Source organism: Ictalurus furcatus, chromosome 11, assembly GCF_023375685.1.
Source record: "Ictalurus furcatus strain D&B chromosome 11, Billie_1.0, whole genome shotgun sequence".
Classification (NCBI taxonomy): domain Eukaryota; kingdom Metazoa; phylum Chordata; class Actinopteri; order Siluriformes; family Ictaluridae; genus Ictalurus; species Ictalurus furcatus.
The window spans coordinates 15,571,669-15,590,391 of NC_071265.1; the positions used below are offsets into that span (position 1 = coordinate 15,571,669).

Consider the following 18,723-nt stretch of genomic DNA (forward strand, 5'->3'; position numbering starts at 1 on the left):
TCTGGGAAATTATAGCAGCTAAAGTGCCACACCTAAATTTCAGGAAGTGAAAGGTAGTCTTTAGGTATTTTTATAGGCATTTTATTTCACACACACACACATGCATACATATAACCCTCAATCCTTTAGCTCATGATTGTTTTTGTTTTCTTCATCTGAGCTTCGGTCAGATGATGTGACTATCATGTGACACTGTTTGTGCATGTGCGTGCACATGCACTTTTTACTGTACAGTCAGACCTCTGAAAGCATCAACAAACAAAAACTTTGACCTTGCATTATCCACTGTTTGTTCCAAACACTTGTTGTGTTTTGCAAGCAGTCGTTCCGCCCAGCGAAAGCAGTCAACTGATGATAGACGTCTGTTTCACACTCGACTGCTGCCTCTGTTAATCTTCTGGAGTTTCCATAATGCAGAGGACTTCTTGTTTTTGTTGGTCCTTTCATAAGCCTTGACATGCTTTGTAAACAAACAGGCCTGTTTCTCATGAACCCTTTGTGTGTGTGTGTGTGTGTGTGTGAGAGAGAGAGAGAGAGAGAGAGAAATGAGTGTTTTTTTCCCCCAACTAACATTTGCACACAAACTCTTAATAAAGGCACATGCACACATTTGTCTTTAACCTAGAACCACCACAAAATGTTCTGTTGTGGTTAATGCATTAGTTACCAGCGGTCCATTGAAATCAGCTCAATAATACAACGTCTTCATGCAGTGCTTTTATTCATACCGTTCTGAATATTAATGCCTTTTCAACAAGGCTCTTTCATTGCTATCTGTTTCATACTTATGATGGATAACGCCACTTTTGCTGGCGATATTGCAGCTTTTAAATTATTTGGTGGCATAAGTTAATGAGATGGTAGATTTATGGCTTTCATTTGTTTGTCAATTTGAAAATTAATTGGGTGTTAATTTTAGCTGGCCCCGTTCAGACAGAGGCGACACGGGCGCATTACTTTGCATTCATTGCCGCTTTCCTTCCTTTTAGTGTGGGTCACTAGTTCTGCATGCATTAAAACTCCAGCCCATTCTCCTGATTACTTTTTAGAGATGCCACGTTTTTGCAAAATTTACACCTTTATCTTACAATTATTCAAATTCAGTGTGCAGCCATTACTGCCGTCCTTTACGGAGGCTCAAGACGGAGCCTCCATAAGAAGGTGGGGGGGTGGGGGGCGACAGAGATGAACGTGCATTAATTTTATGCGCACAGATTAGATTTAGATGTGAAAATTTGATGTAGGACGAATGGAAAGCGGTGAGTGGGTTGGTTATTTGGATTTGTGCTGGTGTTGGTGTTGGGCCCGAGGTTGAACGTGTGTTTGGAATTGCCATGTGGGCATGTGTGTATTGCAGACAGTTTTTTTGGCTCTCTTGCTCTGTTCTTGTTTAGAGGATGCCATAATTGAACATGGCTCTGGCAGCTTGGTGAAAGAGACAAGCTAGGGCATCACGTACATCTGGAAAAGATGAGAGAGTGAGAGAGAGAGAGAGAGAGACAAAGAGAAAGAGGGTTAATAAGAGAGAGAGAGAGAGAGAGAAAACATTGGGCACACTCTTAAAGTAAATGTAGTTTGACAGATACACAAATAAGTTAATACCTACATAATAATTTGGTCTTGTATGAACCACACCAAACACAGTGCATGAATAAAGAGCAGTACATATGTAACAATAAATAGGAATAAACTAATCTATAAATGCAAAGGAATCCAGTAAGATACTGCACATTGGCATAATGATATCAAAGTGTTGCTTCCTTTTGTTAAGAACTTTTTTTTTTTTTTTAATTAGTCATGTATTATAGCTTTAGGGAGAGCTTTATTACTGTTACTACTGTAACCACAGTGCTGTGAAAAAGTATTTGCAACATCCTGAGTTCTGTTTTTGTGTATATCTCATACTAAATTGGTTCAGAAATGGAAAAAAAAAGGGGTTCAGCTGGACCAGACTCAACCAGGCCTGATTACTGCAAACCCTATTCAATCAGATCAACACTTAAATAGAACTTTTTTCAACAGCATGAAGTTGGTAAAAGGTCTTACTCAGTAACACACTATAACAAAGTTGAAAGAAATTCCAGAAATGTTGAGGAAGAAGGTGATTGAAATACAGCAGTCTGGGAAGGGTTACAAAGCTATTTCAAAGGATCTGGGACTCCAAAGAACCACAGTGAAAGCCATTATCTGCAAATAGAAAAAACTCAGCACAGTAGTGAACCTTCCCAGAAGTGGCCGACCTTCCAAAATTCCTCCAAGAAAACAGCAACGACTCATCCAGGAAGTCACAAAAGAGACAAGGACAACATCGAAGGACTCACAGGCCGGTCTTGCATCAATAAAGGTCACTGTTCATGACTCCACTATCAGAAAGACACTGGGGAAAAATGGCATCCATGGAAGAGTGGTGAGGTGAAAACCACTGCAAACCCAGAAGAATATTAAAGCTTATCAGAATTTTGCCAAAACACACCTTGATGATCCTCAAACCTTTTGGGAGAATGTTCTGTGGACTGATGAGTCAAAAGTGGAACTGTTTGGAAGACAGGGGTCCTGTTACATTTGGTGTAAACCAAACACAGAATTCCACAAAAAGAACGTCATAGCTACGGTCAAGCATGGTGGTGGCAGTGTGATGGTGTGGGGATGCTTTGCTACTTCAGGGTCTGGGCAACTTGCAATAATTGAGGGAAACATGATTTCTGCTCTCTACCAGAAAATCCTAAAGGAGAATGTCCGGTCTTCAGTCTGTAAGTTGAAACTCAAGTGCAACTGGATTGTGCAGCAAGACAATGATCCAAAGCGTAGAAGTAAATCCTAGTACTAGAAGTAAGTGAAAGACTGATCTCCAGTTATCTGAAGCATTTGGTTGCAGTTATTGCTGCTAAAGGTGGCACAACCAAATTTTAAGTTGAAGGGGGCAATTAGTTTTTCACATGGGTGCTAGGTGTTGGATAACTTTTTTTGCTTCAATAAAAAAAAAAAACTGTATTGTGTGTTTACTCAGGTTACCTTTGTTGTACGCGGTATTTTGTTTTAAGATCTAAAACTATTAATATGAGAGATACACAAACACAGATGAAATCAGAATGGGGGCAAATACTTTCATACCACAGCAATTCCCATGAATGAAAGACATATTGTACTTTTTTTTTTTAACTGTTTATAGTTACATTTAATGTTATGGAACACCCATTTGATAAGCTAGTTCATGTTAATGCCTGCGGTATAGCAACTATAAACAGTCGTTCCCTCCCCAGTCTCCATCAACAACCTTCTGTGCTTAAGAATTTTTTCCCATGGTGGAAAACTTACTGACCATTTCAAAGCACCGTTACCCGTGACTCCTAACGTATCAACGATTATACGTTTACTCGTTGTTAACAACAAAATTCTGTTTATTATTAGCCAGAGATGATGCAGAGTGTCTGCCATACAAGGTCCTGTGTTTTTGACTTGTTACTATAGAAACCATAACGTATGAGAACGAGCACATTAATGTTAAGCTTTCATTTTGTGTTACAGCGACACTATCATCAGAGCCGTGACACCTTCTGATTTGAGAATTCAACAGTGCTGCAATAAAAATAGTATTGTTGTTTAATCCCTGAAACTTAATACTTGTATTTACATCAACCATGTACTTTTGTATTTTATTTTAGTAGTGTCTAAAGGAGAATTAAATGACTGAAACGACCACCACTCTCCCAAAAAGTACATTAACATTAATAAGATGTAGTGTTTCAGATCTGAATTACCTTTATGATTGGAGCTTTGTGTTTTAAGGGCATTTTCCTCTGCCCGGCATTAATAATAAATCCGATCGCTTAGACGATCTGGAACGTGAAGGAACGTGTATATATGTTCATTTTAGAAATCCAGTGTCTCTCGAAGTATATCTGAGTGCTTAGGCTGTCAGGAAGAGAGCGCACACAAGCACGGACAAAATATATTTACAAAAAAAAAAAAAAACCCTTAAGCATGCACTGTCAAAATGAGGGAATTATTTCTCTACTGACAAATACAGGGCTTCACTGAATAAAATCTTACTGACACATGACGTTGATGTAATGGATACATTATAAATACATTGGCCATAAGTCTGGATTGTTTGCCGCAGCTGGTGCTTATTTATGTTCAGGCTGGGATTCTGGTGTAAACTCAACAGCTGCGATGCAAATGTTTGCAGTACAGTTTGATTTGGGACGACTTTCGGGCGAGAGCTGTCAGCCATTAAAAAGCCATCGAGGCCGCGGTTCTTCTGGGAGCCATCCGAGTAAATATATCCATTTCAGTCGAATGTGTTTTGTTTGCGAGCGAGCGTGTTTTCTTGGGCTCCTCTGCCGAGACTTGCTTAAGGGTTGTGTTCCCATCCTTTCCTCCCTCTTCCCCCCCCCCCCCCCCCCCCCCCCCGGATGAAAGGGAGAAACAGAAACGAGTATTCGATATCTGACAACCTGCACCCTTTTTTGGCCAGGACACTCACGGATGTGTCATCTCTAGAGGATCTAAGCAGTATATCACCATGTGGGAAAGTGTGAGAGAGAGAGAGAGAGAGAGCGAGAGCGGGATTATGTGCAAGTCTGTGGGTGGAAACCATCAAGCTAGAAAGCAAACAAACAAGTCCAGTCCAACTAGGAAAGGACAGGAAAATCTAGGAGAAGAGTCAAATTGAGCTTGGTCAGTTTAGCCTGCCGAAACCCGAAAGGCCGCTCGTGCGTTTCACGTACGCCACATTATTTTAACACCTGTGTCCTTTTCCATATCTTTTCATCACAGGCCTTTAAGTCATGATGCAAGAAGCGGGGACAGCGGAGGCGACGAGCAACGGAACAGCCAAACAGAACGGCGTGGCAGTTGAAGGCGGGCTTCGAGACATACGATCCAAGAGTGCCACACCTTCCTCTGACATCACAGCCGCTAACCTCATGACCCTTCAACAGCAGCAGGTAATTGTGATTTATCTTGCATGTGTGTAAAAGTTTTTGATCATACAGCTGGTCCAATCCATCGCAGGCTCACCCTCTCTCACCTGTCCTTCATTAAGCCATGTCATCAGCATATCCCTCTCCCTCCTTTTAAGTGCCCATTAATATTTCATCATCCCTCCTTCTCCAAGCACATAAACACATTATTATGATTATTTATGTATACTGAAGGTGTCCTGAATTTTTAAAACACTCTAAAGTGCTCTTTTGGCAATTGTGTGTTTGCCTGCTGACGTGTTTATCCTAGCACACGTTCCAGTAAAATAGTTTGCAGAAATGTAGGTGCGGCGCAGTTCTCGGACAGTGGTGGCTGCGCATCCGACAGCACGCGTTGTCGACATAACGCGAGCTGCCTGTCCAATCAAGCAATCTGGCCTTTTAAGACCCACCCCAGAAACTTTTTTAATGTCACCACAGCTTTTTGTGTCGGCATGAGTGTTGGTGCGCGACAGCACGGGCGAGAAAGACTGGGGCATGAAAAGATCAGTGAGCCGCATGCTGTCTGTGCCCCAGGGGCTGATGGGAGTTGTTGTCAGTGGTTGTTTGGTCATGATGGAGCGATGCTCTGATGCAGCTGTCAGTCGGCATAGAAATGGCTGTCTGTAAACACGAGAGCAGTGGCTTTGCTTTAAAGCAAAGGACGATGATGGCTTTGAAAGTCTTTACATATGTTTTGGTGTCACGGTTGCTGTCTGATGGCAACTTCACGGCAAGCTTTGAAAATATCAGAGCAATATAGATATTTCAGTGTGCTTCAAAAATGAAGTACAGGGACACAGCAGTAAGGAGGCATGGCATCTGATTTTTTTCCATATCAGCAATAATATAATCCTATATGTACATATAGATAGATAGATGGATAGATATAGACATATAGATATATATTGCATGTTTATATATATATATATATATATATATATATATATATATATATATATATATATATATAGATATATATAGATATATATATATATAGATAGATAGATAGATAGATCTATATGTCACACACACTACCCATCAAATCAAAAGTTTGGAGACACTTGACTGAAATGGTCCTCGTGAACTTAAAAAGCTTTTGATCTGAAGGTGTATGATTAAATGTTTTAAATCAGTGTTCTAGACAAAAATATATAATTGTGCCAACATATTAATTTCTTTCATTAGAAAAACTGACATTTATTTACAACTAATTATTTGTTTAAACGGATGACTCGGAGTGAAAAATTCCGAAAAGCAGCCAGTAAGTGTCCAGCGTACAGTAGGTGTGAACTCCTTTAATACTGTTTAAAAAGCATCTCAGGGGGATTCCTCAAGAAATTGGTCGAGAAAATGCCAAGAATGCATTTCTGAAAATTCTAGGCAAAAAGGGGGTCTACTTTGAAGATGCTAGTTTAGATGATTTAGTTTTGATTTGTGTTGTTCCGGAGTTTTGATGACTTTATTATTATTATTCTAAAATGTGGGGTGAAAAATAATAATAATAAAGAATGAGTGTGTCTAAACTTTTGACAGGTAGTGTGTGTGTGTATGTATGTGTATATATATATATATATATATATATGTATATATTCATGTGTACGTTAATAAAGTAATGAAAAGTTTATTATGACGTTCAATTTCTCAGAAAGAGCTGGAATCTTTCATCATCAAACCAAAGATGACACTACAGCTGATTACAAAGCTAAAGCTCATAGCCAACCAAATAGTAGTCTTAATCCTTAGCGATTGGCCGTCAGAGCTACTCTCTCCCACCCACCGAATAGCTGAGGCCGAACACACAACGTCCCGATGTTGGCCGCATGTAAATCACAGCCATGCTGAATTCATTAGTGCCGTCGTCACACAAAACCATGGATGAAACTTCAATAACTGCAGGCCACAGTTGAGTAAACAGTTGTGCTGAAATTTAATTCCTGTTGACTTTTCCTTCGTTCCCTGCCAGAGGCGGGTTCTGATTCGCCCGACTAAAACAACAAGAGTTACAGCTTTGATGGATGTGAGGGGAGAATAGGGGGAGAAAAGAGATCTGTGGGCGAACCAGAACATGAAAAAAAAAAAAAAGACTAAAGAATGAAAAAAGAATAGATAAGAAGAAAAACGATCTGTGGAATAGTGCTCACTATAAAGTGATCAGTGTGATACTGTTGAGGTTCTCAGCCACCAGTTGGGAACCTGCATGTGAAACCTGTCTGGTGACAGTTTAAACGTCCAGGAGAGGAAAAGACAAGGGAGGGAAAGAAAAAGAAAAAAGAAGTAATTAGTTTTTTAATCGTTTGCGCTATTTGCTATTTTTGGTGGTCTTAAATGAATGTGCCGCTCTTATATGAAAAAAAGAGTGTGACTGTTAAAATCATGCAACGCGGTGGGATTTTCAAATTCTTCTTTGTTTAAAATGCGAGTGCGTTGCTGTGTCCCGAGACGTCCTGTTAGCTGTGTTGCAGTTAATAATGCAATATTTTTCTGACCTCAAGTGCAGCTTTGTAAGTCTTTTCAGATACATGAAAGCCTGTTTCATGTGGTTTTTTTCCCTCTCTTTGTGTCACCCACGTCCACATAAATAGCTGCCCAAATACTAACTAAATACAACAGGTTCATTATTATTTTATCTCAGTAAGAGCAAACAAGTCTGTTATGCATTCAAAAGGCCTAAGCTTTAGTGTACATGAAGCAGAGAGAGCATCTGTACAGGTTGCGCAAAGTCAAAACCACCACTGTGGGCTTCCAAACTCGCATACTCTCTGTGGTTTTGTACTCACCGTCATGTTTGAACGCTCCAATCACAGGCTTGTTCTCGCGTTGTGTTTTCATCCCCAGAGCTCGCTCAACCGCCACGTCCACGATGTCCACTTCCTGTACAGTTATATCATATTGTCTCTGCTTAAAGCGTGCAGAGGTCTTACAAAGCGTCTTTCACACGCAGCTTTTATGCATCTCTGTGAACTCCATAGAAATCCATCCAAATCCATAAAAAAGCATTGTTAAAATCACCATGTTTAATTTGCATAATTGCATTATCAATGCTGTTAGGATACCAATAGCATTCTACGTCAAAATTCACACTTCACATGCACTTTCACGTTCTCTCTCATGACCTCGCTTTAATGCTATACGTTTCGACTCGCTCTCAAAAGATGATTTCAAAATAATCGAAAGATCCAGTAACTCTTAATGCTCCCACATAGGTGACGCTGTAAAAGTGTGTAATTGTTTGGGGTTTTTTTTTTATGCCGATGGAGCTGGCGTGAAGGAGATTATTTCGATTAAGTTCTCGGACACAGGGCTTTAATTTTCACGTGATGTGTAGTGATATGTTAAAAACCAGACGTGGCAGATATTGTGTTTATTAAAAAAAAAAAAAAAGGAAAAAAAGAATCATCTTTCAACCCTTCAGACACAGTGTGTTTGCTTGTAATGCGATCAGACTTAATTACTATGTAAAAAGTATGTGGTGTGTGACCTGTGAGCATTCAGTTACATTGATTAAAAAACGAAAAACAAAACATCTGGCATTTATAATTATTTGGAATATAGTTGAGGTCTGTATTGCTCAGTATAGCATGAATTTTTTATTTGCGTGTTTATAGTGAAGAAACCATACCCTGGAGCAAAATGCGCACTGTGGGTGACCAGTGTGCGTCATTCATTCTGTATTCCTGATTGGCTTTATGCACTTTGTCTCTTTAATCTCTGTGTTAGCCCCAATATATCTGTATATTTATATAACCCATTGCATGTTAAATATTTGTGGATTTTGGACTGTTGTCATTCAAAAAAAAAAAAAACACACACGCACAAAAAAAACCCCAGTACCACTTAAATATCAACATAAATATAATAAAAGAGATTGAAAATATATTTTTTACCACTATGAATTGATCTAAAAAGATGTAAGTGAATGGGTGAGTGAAGGTGATATTTTAGATCTGCAACAGCTAATCGGTAAAATCGATAATGATGGATTATGAAAATCGTTGCCAACGAATCTCATTATCGATTAGTCAGTCTGCATGGGGGAGATTTACTCATTACGTTACTTCTGTTCTGAAAACACGCTTCGGAGAGTAAATACTAAAGTTGTGCCCCAAGTGACGTACTATACACTTACAATATGCACTGTGTACTCTACCGACTAGGGTATGAATTTTATAAAGGTAATATCATCTGAAATATAACACTAGTGGGTTTTTACTAAGAGGAAGTATACGCTGTTTCCCAGTCAGTGGCGCATGACGTCACACGCACGTAATATGATTCCGCTAGCTTTAGCAGAATACAGTCAACGAGAATAAATTTGTTGTTTACTGTTTATGTCAGCAATACTTTTTATACCCAACATGACCCCAGTCACCATAAGGTGGAGGCAGAATCGTCAAGTGACAGCAAAAAAAAAAGAAAAAAAAGTGTGCAACCTCCAAGTCCTCTAAGGCAGGGAGGCATTTTATATTAAATGCCACAGAGAAGACTGTAACCTGTAAACTTTACAAAGCGGAGCTCGTGTAGCAGGGAGACACGGCAGTGATGCACACAAACTTGTGTTTATATACAAAATGCTCCACTGTGTGCAAGGGGTGGGGGGAAACGTGCGAGTTGCTTAAAAGGTTTAGTTTAATTTAAGTTTCTTGTCATTATATGCTGTATTTGCGCACTTGCAGTGTAAATTCTGTCGTTTATTATAACTGAAGTGATGTATTAGTAACGAGGCCGCGTTGCTCCTCATGCGCGATGCAGACGCGGTGATGCACAGTGGGAGCACAAATAAGATTTATAATGTCTAATTAAAACACTATGATCAGAGTAAACACAAGTAAAACAATATGTCTAAAGACAGTGAGTAACACAAACCACAAGGTGCAGTGAAAGGGAGATTTTATTATTAATATTTAGAACTGTAGTTTAATTATCAGTGCCATAAAAATTATGTAAATATATAGGCTATATAATTAATAATATATACACTACCCGTCAAAAGTTTGGAGACACTTGACTGAAATGGTTCATGATGTTAAATATTCATTTCTTTCATTAGAAAACTAACATTTTATTTACAAAAAATGTATTTTTAACGGATGTCTCGGAGTGAAATATTCCGAAAAGCAGCCAGTAAGTGTCCAGCGTACAGTAGGTGTGAACTCCTTTAATACTGTTTAAAAAGCATCTCGGGGGATTCCTCAAGAAATCGGTCGAGAAAATGCCAAGAATACATTTCTGAAAATTCTAGGCAAAAAGGGGGTCTACTTTTTCTACTTGCTAAAATATTGCATAATTTTTTATTTAGTTAGAATTTTTTTTTTTATCACAACATAATTCCCATAGTTCCATTTGTGCTATTCCAGAGTTTTGATGACTTTATTATTATTAAAATGTGGAGGAAAAAATAACTAAGTAAAGAATGAGTGTGTCTACACTTTTGACCGGTAGAGTATATTATTCCACAAACAGTTGTGTTAATGTGAAGTTTTATATTTTTATAAGTTTTATATAAGCATTGGCTATTTGTAGCACTCAGTTTGTGTTTCATTATGAATGATGGGTTCGTTATTATTCTTAATGGAAAAACACAACAACAGCAAAACAGAACAATGACAAACTCGCCATCGTCTTGTCAGTCAGCTCGCCTCACTCGTTACATGATAAAAGAAATCTTATCTGAGTTGCGACTCGGACTCATTCGGCTCATGCTGAATTGAGCAGACACGTTCAGTTTTTAATTGCAGCATCCTTAATTGTTTTTTTTTTTACTATAAAAAAAGCAAATCAACGGTGGGGGTGGTGCCGCGGTGGGCAAGTGATGTAATCGGTGTGTGGCCGAACACCATGTAATACCCGGAACACTGACTATCACAGCAAGTCTAATGAGAAGAGACTGAATCCTCAGAATGTAAGAAGTGACTCACATGTTAACTGTTTGTAGAACTGACTTCATTTGCCATGCTTGTGTTATTAATAAGTCTTAATTTTTTAAGTATTAATTGGCTACATATCCCGATTCTCATAAATAACTTCACAGTTTTAGCATAGGTTATTTTAATTCTTTTTTATTCCCGTATATGAGCTGTTTGGTTTAGGTATGTGGTCAGCATGCCCTGTGAGAACGTATGCAAAGATTTACCTGGTGATCAGGTTTGTGTTTGATGGACAATTAAACAGACTTCATTTTTTCATTTTGATTGTCACTCAGTCAGTTAACTATATTTCCATGTGTGTGTGTATATATATATATATATGAAAGTTTTTATTTTTATTCTTTGTTAGTTTGATTCGATTCAATTACATTTTATTTGTATTGCACTTTTCACAGTAGGCATTGTCACAAAGCAGCTTTACTGACTAGGTGTAGAATTAGATACTTAATGATGGATAAGGAGGAATAATGGATTATTAGGATGCAGTAAGTGTAGTTATAGTGTAGTTTGTGACTATCCCGGGCTTTGGAATGAGCAAAGTTTCATCAGGAATCGTGACTGCAAGATGGCGGCCCTACTCACCTGTCATAATTTTGCTGCCTCTCTAAATAAGACACTTTTATGACTTTTATGAGTTGCCATCGTGGTTTATGCCACACTCTAAACAGTATAAGAGAGGCAAGTGATTTAACTGTGAATATCCTATACGACCACCATCAATACATTTTCTTTTCAGTCATCCTACACAGGGTGGTGGGGAGCCTGGAGCCTATCCCAACTCTGGGCACAGGGCGGGGGACATCCTGGACGGGGTGTCAACCCATCACAGAGCACATTCTCACACACACACACACACACACACACACACTCACACACTCGCACACTAGCACACTACAGACAATTTAGAGATCAGCCAATCAGCCAACAACACATAGGAGCAAAGCGGAGTACATGGAGGGAACCCCCGAAGCACGGGGAGATTATGCACACTCTGTGCAAGCTCGGAGGTGCAAGGCAACCGTGCTAACCGCTAAGCCACCATATATATATCGCTATCTTTTTGAAGCAATAAGCGGCTGTGGTTCAGGTGGTAGAGCGGGTTGTCCACTAATCGTAGGGTCGGCGGTTCGATTCCCGGCCCACGTGACTCCACATGCCGAAGTGTCTTTCGGCAAGACACTGAACCCCAAGTTGCTCCTGATGGCAAGTTAGCACCTTGCATGGCAGCTCTGCTACCATTGGTGTGTGAGTGTGTGTGAATGGGTGAATGAGACACAGTGTAAAGCGCTTTGTAGAACCGCTAAGCTTAAAAAAAGCGTTATATAATTGCAGACCATTTACCATATAGCAGTAATTAAGTAGGTCATTAAGGCTGCCTAACATACTGTCTATAATGGCTTTAGTTTTCTAGTCTGACTTTTGTTTGCTTTTGTGTAGATGGCAACTTTAATCGTTTGCTTCTGACTTGCTAATGAGCATCTGATTAGTTGATAGTTATGTTAAAAGGTTTTGATTGGTCGTTTGCCGAAACTCCAAAGCTCCATTTTTTTTTTTTTTAACCCCATAGAAAAGCTAAGTCGAACATTAATCTTCCAAATTCATAAACTAATAAGCTCCAATTCCTTTGAGAACATGGCAAAGGAAAAAAAAAAAAACAAACCTGGAGCTTGGCATGTCATCAGTTCTTGTTAGGGAACATAACTATGAAAGACAGTGCTCATTAATACATATGGAAGATAAAATAATTGTAATCTGTTTGATCATCTCAAGCCTGACGGAGGAATTCATCTTGCCGCACTAGTTAGATTGGGGGAAGTAGACCATAAGCTTCATTTAAACATCTCCATACGCAAGCCAAATCGCTAGCACCACCCTCTTGTATTTAAAAACAGCTGTATGCGGCCCTCGATAGGAGTGTTTCAGTTGGAATTTGAAGCATTGGATTGTCAGCTCACAGATTTAAGAAACCCTACAATAACGCGGTGTTGCCATAGTGTTCTGTGCCTGTTAAAACTGCCACTTGTTGGAGTTTGTTTACTCCGAGCGCGTATGTTCACTCAGTGTTTGTTGGATCGTTGAATGTTTGACTAGTCTTTGATATTCCAGCCGTCTTATAAATCATGATCTGCCTGCCCGCAAGCAAGCCCCGTCTCTATAATGATTGATTTGTGTTATAAATTCAGTGTGAAGATATACACCAAACAAAATTCCAAAGGCATTGCTAATTTCACTATTCTTCGACCGTTCTTTGAGGGGGGAAAAAAAAAACAGTAACCAAGTACTGTAGTTGCTAGTAAGGGATCCATGTAAGCTTAACGTAAGTAACGTAAGCTTAGTTATATGCAGCATTCATGAACAGGCTTCATCTGAACATCATACCGTTATACGGTTTGAGACAAATGAGATATTTGGCTAATTATGAAATAAGCGCTTGAGACATACCAGAATTCACTCCAAATGGGATGCCAGTCCATCTCCGGGCAATATGCACACACACACAAGGGGCAGTTTTAACATAGCCAGTCAACCTACTTGCATATTTTTGGATGGTGGGAGGAAACCAGAGAGCTCGGCGTGAACACGTGAAGAACATGCGAAACTCTACACAGAGGGTGAGCTGAGGTCGGCGCTGCCCGCTGCACCACTGTGTCGCCTGGATTGAATAAAAAGATTATTATTATTATTATTATTATTACATTGCATGGGCAAATCATAAATAGTCTCACATATTCATATTCAGTGTGCCATCTTTACAGGGTTGGAATGAGTTCAGTGCCTATGTTTGTGAGTTTCCACTCTACACAGCAAAGATGTTTTATTCCTACTGTTGTTGACTTGAAAGAGGGACACATTCTTCTGTTTATGTTCCAGCTGCTAGTCCTTTTTTTTTTCTTTTCACCCGTGACTTCTTTCACATTTTGATCATCTTTATTCTGTTTTTCAGCTGGTTTGACATTGCTTATATGTTCTGCAGCTGTGTAAAAGTGTAAGTGGCTGGAATTTCCCCATTTAAGATATACACATCCTCACCCGGCCACGTAAGCATGCCGCCAGAGATACCAGGTGGATGAGAAACACGTCGCCTTACGTAGGGTTCCTCAAAACATTACCAAAAACACGGATAGATATCAAGCTTTATGGAGCCAAAGGCAATTTTGGCATGGAGTAGAACTATTTGCTGATCCTGTAATGACTGCTCTTGGCGACTGCTTTTCAAAAGCTGCTTTTGTCATGCGCACCCTTGAGCTATGAGAGAACTTGTGGTTTTCAGCATTTTCTTTTGATGAGGAAGTGAGGATGATGAGAGTGATAAAAATAAAAATTTGAAGAAAAAAAACAAAACAAAAACAGACAAACAGGCTGATCATATGCACCAGCAAGCTTTTTGTGGTGTTTTGTGCCTTTTTTCACTTCATTTCGATGCATCTGCAACAGAGTGTCTGCGCGTGCACGTACAAACAACCTCTGCAGCAAGAAGGAAGTGGCTTTTCACGGCTGATGTAGGATTTAAATCTTAGGCTTGATGACTCTATGAGTGCATATAAACTCACCTGGAATTAGCCTGTAACGCACACTCCAACACCCTCACCAAGCTACCATGGACCATATGACCATGCTCAAGAATGTTTCTGTTGTCTCCATTGCATCTCTTATAGGGCACAGTTTGATGATTTATGACCATTTCTGCTGGTGCATTTTTAATCACTTGCATGCTCGAGCAAACTGTTGTTGACTTGTACTTATGGACTGCCAGTAATCACCCTGAACTCACGTGCACGGCTGTTGAATATTTAATATCAGCACCCTGCCTCATCACAGACATCTTTTAATGAAGTTTGAGGTCTTGGAAATACCCATCCAAGCCCTCCGTCTGCTCGGGCCAACATATTCCAAACAAAACGGTGGATGAGTAATTGCTTTTCTTTTACGGAAGGGCAAACCCGTTGGAGTTTGCTTTGTCCGGCTCATGGATGCTTTAGCTTTGTTACAAATTACAAGATAAGGCAAGGCAATTATGCCGATTCCTCACCCCATTCTCGCCCCCCATTCTCTCTGTCCTTGGATGAGTGCAGTTGTCTGTGACGTCGTATCTAGAGAGATTTGAAAGGTTGGATTTTTAGCCTGCAACACGTTGAGTTAGAAACTGTCTGGAATGGCACACGTCTTCCATTATGCAAAAGTGTATATGGTGCTTCATGGAAAGGAGGTGATGAACTGAGAGAAAGACCGAGAGTGAACGAGAGAGAGAGAGAGAGGTTCTGTGTAGACCCAGATGAATGCACTCAGTGGTGAGAAGCTGATGGAAGACAGATGAACAGAGTGTAGAAGCTGGATTAAAATAAGATTCATGGATGTCGCTAGAGCATTCTCCTTTCTTGCATTCCTCCTCTCCGGCATCTTCCTCTTGGACATCTGCTTGTAAACTCTTGCAGGTAACTTTGTCCGTTTGGACCGAAATGACAGGCTTCCCAACTTCCCAACTTATTGCAAATCTCGACAACAGGGACAAAGATCGGCGTTATGACACTGCATATTGCTTCAAATTGCTTTATTGGTAAAATGATAGTGCTTCCTCCAATTTCAATAATTTTCTGGAATCCCTTGTTGAACGGTTTAATTGTGTTATCACCCAACTTGCAACATCTGTCTTTATACTGGAACAGATGACAGTTTTATTACAGGGTGAATTTCTTTGCTGCGTCTGCCAATTGATGGGCAATCTGATTCATAATCGTAGCGATGCAATGGAAATTAAACATTAAGGGTGCTTGTATGTAGAAAAGGCGAGAAATAATTATTCTCTGAAGAAAGGGAACCTGCAGGATGTCTCAGAGTACTCAATCACCGCGTTTTTCCGTGGAGAACCAGGCCTTTGCAATTTCACCATATTGCCTTCTAATTGTGGGAAGCAATATCTCCGCCTTTAAAGCGATACTTTCATCCGAGCTCCAAAAAACGCAGCGCTGCTCTCCCAAACCTGGCAACCCGCCCCGCGTCGGGGTCTTGCTTTCACAGTCAGGGCATCATAGGAGATTTATTATTGAGTCTCGCGCCCATAAAGCATAGAGTGCTATGATGATGTGCAGGTCATATATATGCACGTAGGGCAGATGGAGAGAGTTTACTGCGCCGTGGGTTAACATCCTGTTTACAGTAATTCATGTACGAGTTGTTTGACAGTGAGGTAAGGAGTGTGTCTGGGGCTGTACAGGAAAACAGGACCAAGTTGCTCTACTAAAGGCTGCAGCGCCACACCGCTAATGGATTTCAGGTCAAACGGTCAGCCGACGGAAAAGTGGCGTAATACGGAGAGAGAGAGAGGGAGAGAGAGAGAGAGAGAGAAGTAGTGTGTGTTAATTCAAATGATACATGTGTATGCCTTTTTTTTTCAGTTCTGTTGGCCGCCCCATTGTCCTACTTCCCATATTTACATTTACATAGATGATGTAAGCTCTCCTTGTCTCATTTTTTCCCTTCTTTAAAAAAAAAAAGCGTGTGTGAGAGAGAGAGAGAGAGAGAGAGACCTCCCATGTAAATGATGCCTGCTATGCTGGTACCATTAGGAGCATGAAGCACCTCTCATCGTCTACGCTAAGCGGATGGGCTTTGATGCTGTAAAGAGAGGAACTGTAAACTTGGAGCAGGTGTTGTAGGCAGCTGGGGCAACGAGGCAGCCCTCTGTGGCGTTGGTGTTGTTTTAGTATTAGATAGCTTATTCGAACGGCTCTAAACCCCACCAGGGAGGATTTCAGATTGAGACGGCGCCCGTATCTTTTTAAAATGAATGAAACACTTCACTTCTCCTACATTCGTCTTTCTTATAAGCGAAGTATATCGCAAAGAGCCAGTCGAAACAGCAGACATATTGTTTAAAAAGACGGCTTTTCTTTAAGCTTTCAGCATCCGAACATTAAAAACAGTCTGGCAAAAAGCGCTTCTGTTATGTATATGCCACAATTGGAGGCAAGTTATTAGGGCTCAATTTAAAGATGCATTAATTGTCACGGGAATTGAGGCACTTATGCATTTTTAATGAGCTTTTGACTTTTTACAAAACTCTTCACCGAATTAATATGTATCAGGGAAAGTATTTTATTTTATTATTTATTAATTTTTTTCCACTAGGATCGAAAACTTCTGGGTAATTAATATTCATGGACTGTGCATGTTAACACCCCAATACAAATGCCATGGAGATCCAATTAACATAGAATGGGCCCCGAGGAACGGGGACGATAAGGGTTAAACGCGGCATTGAAATGATAACTGGGCCTTTCTTTTTCTTACATGCTTTTAAAGCATTTATTTGTTTCAATATAGTGTTCATCCACTGAACACGCTCCTGATTAAGGCATCTCCGAGAAACTCTAGAGATTTGGACAAACAGCTTAGAGCATGAGAGAGTGCGAGTGTCTGATGAACAGATAAGTGGAGGGGTTTGAGCACATTTGTGTGTGTGCGTGTGCGCTTCAATCATAGACAGTCTCGCTAATGTGAAAGTCCTGTAGTGGAGCTAGCTGGTATTTCTTATTCATAATGTCTAGATGTGGGATAGGTGAAGCGTTGATTCAGAGGGTTGTGGTTCTGTGCTAAGGTCACACAGTCAGTGACGGAGTAGAAATTTGTCACTGTTGCTGCACATGCTGGCAGTCTCTTTCATGTGTGCTTCATAGTGTATAGTCAACACACAACTGTGCATGTTAAATGTTTGCTTTCAGTGAACCAAAAAGGGTTTTTTTTTTTTAATGCTTCCCAAACATGTAGTCCATTGAATGCATCTCTTTACATTAAGATACACTATACAGTCCGTACAGGATTCCGCAAAGTTGTTTTTTTTTTTGTGACTGTTGCGGCCAAAAAATGCCTGATTTGGCTGCGGCTTCTTTCAAAATTTGTGAGTTTTTTTTGCTTGAATTGGTGAAAATTGGCCTTTCGCAGTGATGTTTGTTGGTAAAGGAGACCTTTTAGCTGTGCTCATGTTCGACGCATGTGAATCGAAGAGGGCTTTGGCTGAATGGGCATGGCGTCAGATGATGCGTCTTGGCCCAAAACTGCGTAAAATCTGCGGTAATTGTGAAAAATTGCAAGCTCCTCTGAATATTGCAGAGTTTGCTTGATTTTGTGTTCATTTCTGAGAACGCAAAATGACAAAATCCTGGAGGAACTGACTATATGGCCAAATGTTTGTGGACACACGTGGGCCTTCCCCAAACTGTTAACCCTAACCCAGACATATTTCATCATAATGTCCCTGTGCACAAAGCGAGGTCCATGAAGACATGGTTTTCCAAGGTTGATACAGTATGGAAGAACTCGAGTGTTCTGCACAGAGCCCTGACCTCAACCCCAGTGAACACGAAGATGAACTGGATGCCAATTGCGCACCAGGAGTTCTCACCTGAGATCAGTGCCTGAACTTGCTAATGCTTTTGTGGCTGAATGAGCACAAATCCCCACAGCCACGCTACAAAATCTAGTGGAAAGCCTTCCCAGGAGATCGGAGGCCGTTATAGCAGCAAAGATCGGACTAAATCTGGAATGGGATGTCTAAAAAAACACACTCGAGCGTGATGGTCAAGTGTCCAAAAACTTTTTGTGTTATACAAAGTATTAGTCAGACAGGATGTTATTTCCACACCTATATCTGTTGGGTAATGTTGCTGGCGGGTGTCCGTAGTAATCATAATTGAATCGCACGGGGTAAGCGATGTCTGTATAAATCACATAGATGCGTGTCTTCACGATGCCACACAAACAAACAGTCCATGCATACTACAGAAATTCCATGCATACTACACACACCTTATTTGAATACAAATTGATGGGTTTGA

At 40.2% G+C, this 18,723-nt stretch overlaps 1 protein-coding gene across 14 annotated transcripts in view; it reads left to right on the plus strand.

Annotated features, from left to right (window-relative positions):
- The window catches only part of foxp1b (forkhead box P1b), a 176,672-nt gene that overhangs the window by 81,204 nt on the left and 76,745 nt on the right, over window positions 1-18,723 (plus strand). For 13 of the 14 annotated variants that reach the window (XR_008387065.1, XM_053635942.1, XM_053635933.1 and 10 more), the window contains one exon: window positions 4,780-4,949. Coding sequence is in view for 13 of the 14 variants with exons in the window: in XM_053635942.1 (XP_053491917.1) it covers window positions 4,791-4,949 (159 nt within the window). In the remaining variant the exon portion in view is untranslated. Of the gene's footprint in view, window positions 1-4,444; window positions 4,681-4,779; window positions 4,950-18,723 lie in introns of those variants that run through there. The other variant, XM_053635940.1, reaches the window with a different exon arrangement.